Source organism: Mizuhopecten yessoensis, unplaced genomic scaffold (genome assembly GCF_002113885.1).
Source record: "Mizuhopecten yessoensis strain PY_sf001 unplaced genomic scaffold, ASM211388v2 scaffold10603, whole genome shotgun sequence".
NCBI lineage: Eukaryota > Metazoa > Mollusca > Bivalvia > Pectinida > Pectinidae > Mizuhopecten > Mizuhopecten yessoensis.
Genome location: NW_018408629.1, coordinates 1,046,885 through 1,050,982, shown reverse-complemented (window position 1 = coordinate 1,050,982; position 4,098 = coordinate 1,046,885). Strand labels below are relative to the sequence as shown.

Genomic DNA, 4,098 nt, shown 5'->3' with positions numbered 1-4,098 from the left:
ATTCCACTGTCGACGATGCCATCATTCAGTTTTACCTTTGTACCTGTAAAACATATATACCTGTTTTACCTTTGTACCTGTATTACAAGGATTATAATTGAACCGTTTTATCATCTATGTACAAAAATATGTATTACTGTATAACATGAAATGTTCGTTGTGTATAAATATTCGTGGTTTTCGTGGTTGCTATTCAACCACGGAAATAAATACAACGAATTTGAATGATATACGTGTTTGCTGTATGCTAATATAGGATATCCACGAAAGTTTGTACCGCGAAACGATCTAAATGCCTTTAAGCCACGAAGAAAAGTGCCAACGAACATTTCGTGTTATACAGTATGTTATCATTTTGTTATCGTTGTACCATAGATTATATTATCATTATATCTTTGTACCAAATATTATCATATCATTTCATCATTGTACCATAGATTATCTTACCATTTTATCGTTGTACCATAGATTATCAGATCATACTGTTATCGTTGTACCATATATTATCTTATCATTTTGTTATCATTGTACCATAGATTATCTTATTATTTGTTAAAAAATTATTTTATTATTCTACTATACATAATTTTATCATTGTATCATATTTATCACTGTAGCATACAACATTTACCACTCTGGTACATTGTTCAATGATTTTATCATGCATAATCTAGGATTAAATGTTGCTAACACTATGGTTGATCTGCTGAACACAATTTTATTTAATGATAATTCGCGACATTTTGTTTTTATTCTAAACTCTCCTTTTTGATGTTTTTTTTCAGAATGATGCAAATGAGATCCGATATGATGATACCTAACACGTTAACACGTGATCCACCCAAAAACTGATTATATTGATCAGATTTATGACGTCATAGGGTCTATATCACACTGTTACCTTACACACATTTTATGACGTGGCCCGACGAGATTAACGCCTTCAAACTAATAGGAGAACAATAACGGAAAAAATAATAACAACTAGTTTGAAGAAAAATATTTACCAGGACTTTGTATGTTGTTCTTGGGGTTTTTTCACCAAAACATCTCATGGATGATTATATAATGGACTTTTCTGTTTAAAGTTTTAAATTTGGCAGAGTTTGAAGATGATTAATTCAACTCATGCGGATCCAAATGACACAAATCTACCCATTTCCATTACAGTTTGGAATTTGCCATTATACGCCGTCATAGTCAGCGTCATCTACCTGTCATTAGATGTTGTGTTTGGATTGCTTACAAACACTCTGTTGATTGTGATTATTTATCATTCTCCCAGCCTTCGAACGCCACCTAACAGCCATCTTGTGAATATCAGCATCAACAATATTCTGTTATGCGTTTGTATTTTGTTTTCATTGACCACTGTCAGCGCAAGACCAGCCGATTCGATCAACAGTCGAATTTTGACAGGTGTTCAGCTTTTCCTAACATCCGTCTGCTCAATGCAGTATCTATGTACGTTTGCTTCAATTGGATTCTATAGAAACCACACAATGCAGAAGCCATCACTAACGTTGAAAGTAAGACGAACAATTGTGTCAAGGTCAATAATCATTAGCCTGATGATAACGTATTTACTCGGGCTCGTTTTTACGCTTGCCTTTCTGCGTGATGATAATCAAGCAGCTTCGACATTAAACCCGTTTCAGAGAAGGTTTCAGGTAAGCGCCGTGCCGTCTGCTGTATATCTGACTGCAGACCAGCTTTGCGCTCTGGGATTCATTAGCATAGTATATACTGTTGGGTTGATAATTATATTTCGATGTTACTATAATATTTGTCGCACTCTTAACATCACTGGTACTATTGGAAGGAATAGGATTTTACCTTTAAATAGAAATTTCAGTTTGTCATCTGACGCTACAGGCGATTGCAACATGCACACCAGAACGGCGTATGCCCCCGACGACCCCGACAGCTTTGGACGACCATATTCCATATCGTGTGATGATTTGGATAGTTCTGTGGTAGTTCATTACAAACGGAATGAACATTTGTTGGCCTTTGAAGATATATTTGCCTTAGAAAATCCTATTCTTGCCTCAAATCTAAGAAATCAAATGAATCAGAAGCTTCCTCTGCATCCTTCACTTAGTAATTCTAGTTCGAATTCAACTAGATCGAGATTTCCCGATTTCGCTGACATTTCTCCTGGTGCTGACTTACAGCGTCTTCAAGCTCTCAAAAATAACTCTGCATTAAAGAAACAGACGTTACGCAGGGATAGGTTAAGTCTTAGTAGTGCTACAAAGAACAGCATGATTATGCTGACAGCCTACATCAGTTGTACGTTTCCATTGCTCTTCTGCAGTATACCCGGGATCTTGAATGGTGTGGGAGCAAACCGTGTAATTGTGTTATTGTTTTTCAGGTTGTTGTTTTATCTCAATGTATGTATATATCCGTTATGGTATTTACTGTTTAGTAAGCGTGTCAGAAAATGTATGTTTCGCCTGTTTGAGAATGTACTTATTTGTCTCAAAGTGAGACGATAGAGAAGAACACATGTGGTTTTATTGCATGGAAACAATTTTTGTATCATTGTGTTTGATGTTTACAGTTTACCTTGCCTACGGTTTTATTGTTGATACAATGTAAACGTACATATTTTAGCGAAAGACTTACGCTTTTCACAATTGAACTTACAGTATATTTTTTCAAGTGAATATTTTGTGGCAAATTCATCGATTCGCTATCCGTTAAAATTCGTTAATGCACTCAAATTTGATTGCGCTAAAATAAACATATTTATTGAAATTTTGATATTGTCCTGGTAAAATTGAAAAACACAAATTTGCATATAAAATGGCAGCGGTATGATAAATTTCACAAACAATGAAAAATAAAAACAATAATGCTCTGAAATCGATGTACGTTACACACATATTTGCCCTTACTGTAGGGAAACAAGATACTTTGTTTCTCCGAGGTTTATCGAGGAGAAACAAAGAATCATGCTTTCCTACTGCAAGGGCAATGTATATTTTATTATGCCAAAAAATAAATCAATCAAAACCATTATCACAATAGTAGAGCTGATCATGTTAATGAGCTATTGTTGTCGTCTGCTTCCGTCATTCAGAACTAGGTTGTGGTGGCTCTTGCTCCAAATAAGGGAAAATATGATCGAGGAAACTTGAGCGCGTAAGGCCGACTTGGTGTTTCATCCAATCAGACACGCTGTTATATAGATGAGGTATAATGATATGTTTGTTCATTATCACAATTTACACACAGTGACGTTCATATGGCCTGCTTATTATTTGGCAATACGGAATATAACAAGAATTAGTTGCGGGTAATTTCTTCGGTAGTTTTCACTTGTAAACTAGTTCATTGATGCAAATGTATCGAAGTCATCAGCTATTTTTAAATTTGTTTTATTTCTTTATTTAATTGATTTACGTATATTTATTAAACTTATTCATTTATTACTTAAATAAACATTTTTACTAATTTTATATTTCACTTATTTGTTTATTTCTTTAATTTATTAATTAAAGCATTTATTTATTTCCAAATTTGCTGTATTTATATTTGTGGTAAAAATACGTAAAACAAAAATTGTGGCAGCATGTTCAAAGCGAAAAGTAAATGTAACACAGCATACAAGGAACCCTCGATAGTAAAGTCACGTTAGAATACAGAAATCTAGCAATAAATGATTAAATAATGAATTGGCTGGATAATATAATCGATGGTTTCTGAAAAACGATATTGAAATGTCCCGCCAGAAACACTGGTTAGGTAGCGGAATAACATGACTTGTGATGTCGAGGTTGCTTTCTTTTCAGGAACTACTGTATAACAATGAAAATGAGATATGCATTAACATCCAATGAATTGTTATATACATTGCTTAAGTAAATTTTACAAAATACCTTTGAACGAGATCACATTATATAAGTGTAAGAAACTAGTTTTAACGAGATTCTTAAAAATCAGATGAAATTGAACCATTGGGCTTACCTCAAACAGCACTAGTTGGTTATTACGTACATCTAACTCGATTAAGTTAAAATATCAAATTGTATAAAGATGCGGGTGTTTATTTACAATTTGAAAATTCTATTATGAAAGCTAGATGAA

General features: G+C 33.7%; 1 protein-coding gene across 1 annotated transcript; it reads left to right on the top strand.

Annotated features, from left to right (window-relative positions):
* The first annotated feature begins 1,112 nt into the window (after positions 1 to 1,112).
* On the top strand, positions 1,113 to 3,357 carry LOC110461301. Its single transcript, XM_021514725.1, has one exon. It carries the CDS (start codon positions 1,113 to 1,115, stop codon positions 2,502 to 2,504), a length of 1,392 nt encoding a protein of 463 aa, XP_021370400.1. The 3' UTR covers positions 2,505 to 3,357.
* Positions 3,358 to 4,098: the final 741 nt, after the last annotated feature.

Coding starts and splice junctions, on each gene's coding strand:
- LOC110461301 (XM_021514725.1), top strand. CDS start 1,113: ATGATTAATTCAACTCATGCGGATCCAAATGACACAAATCTACCCATT.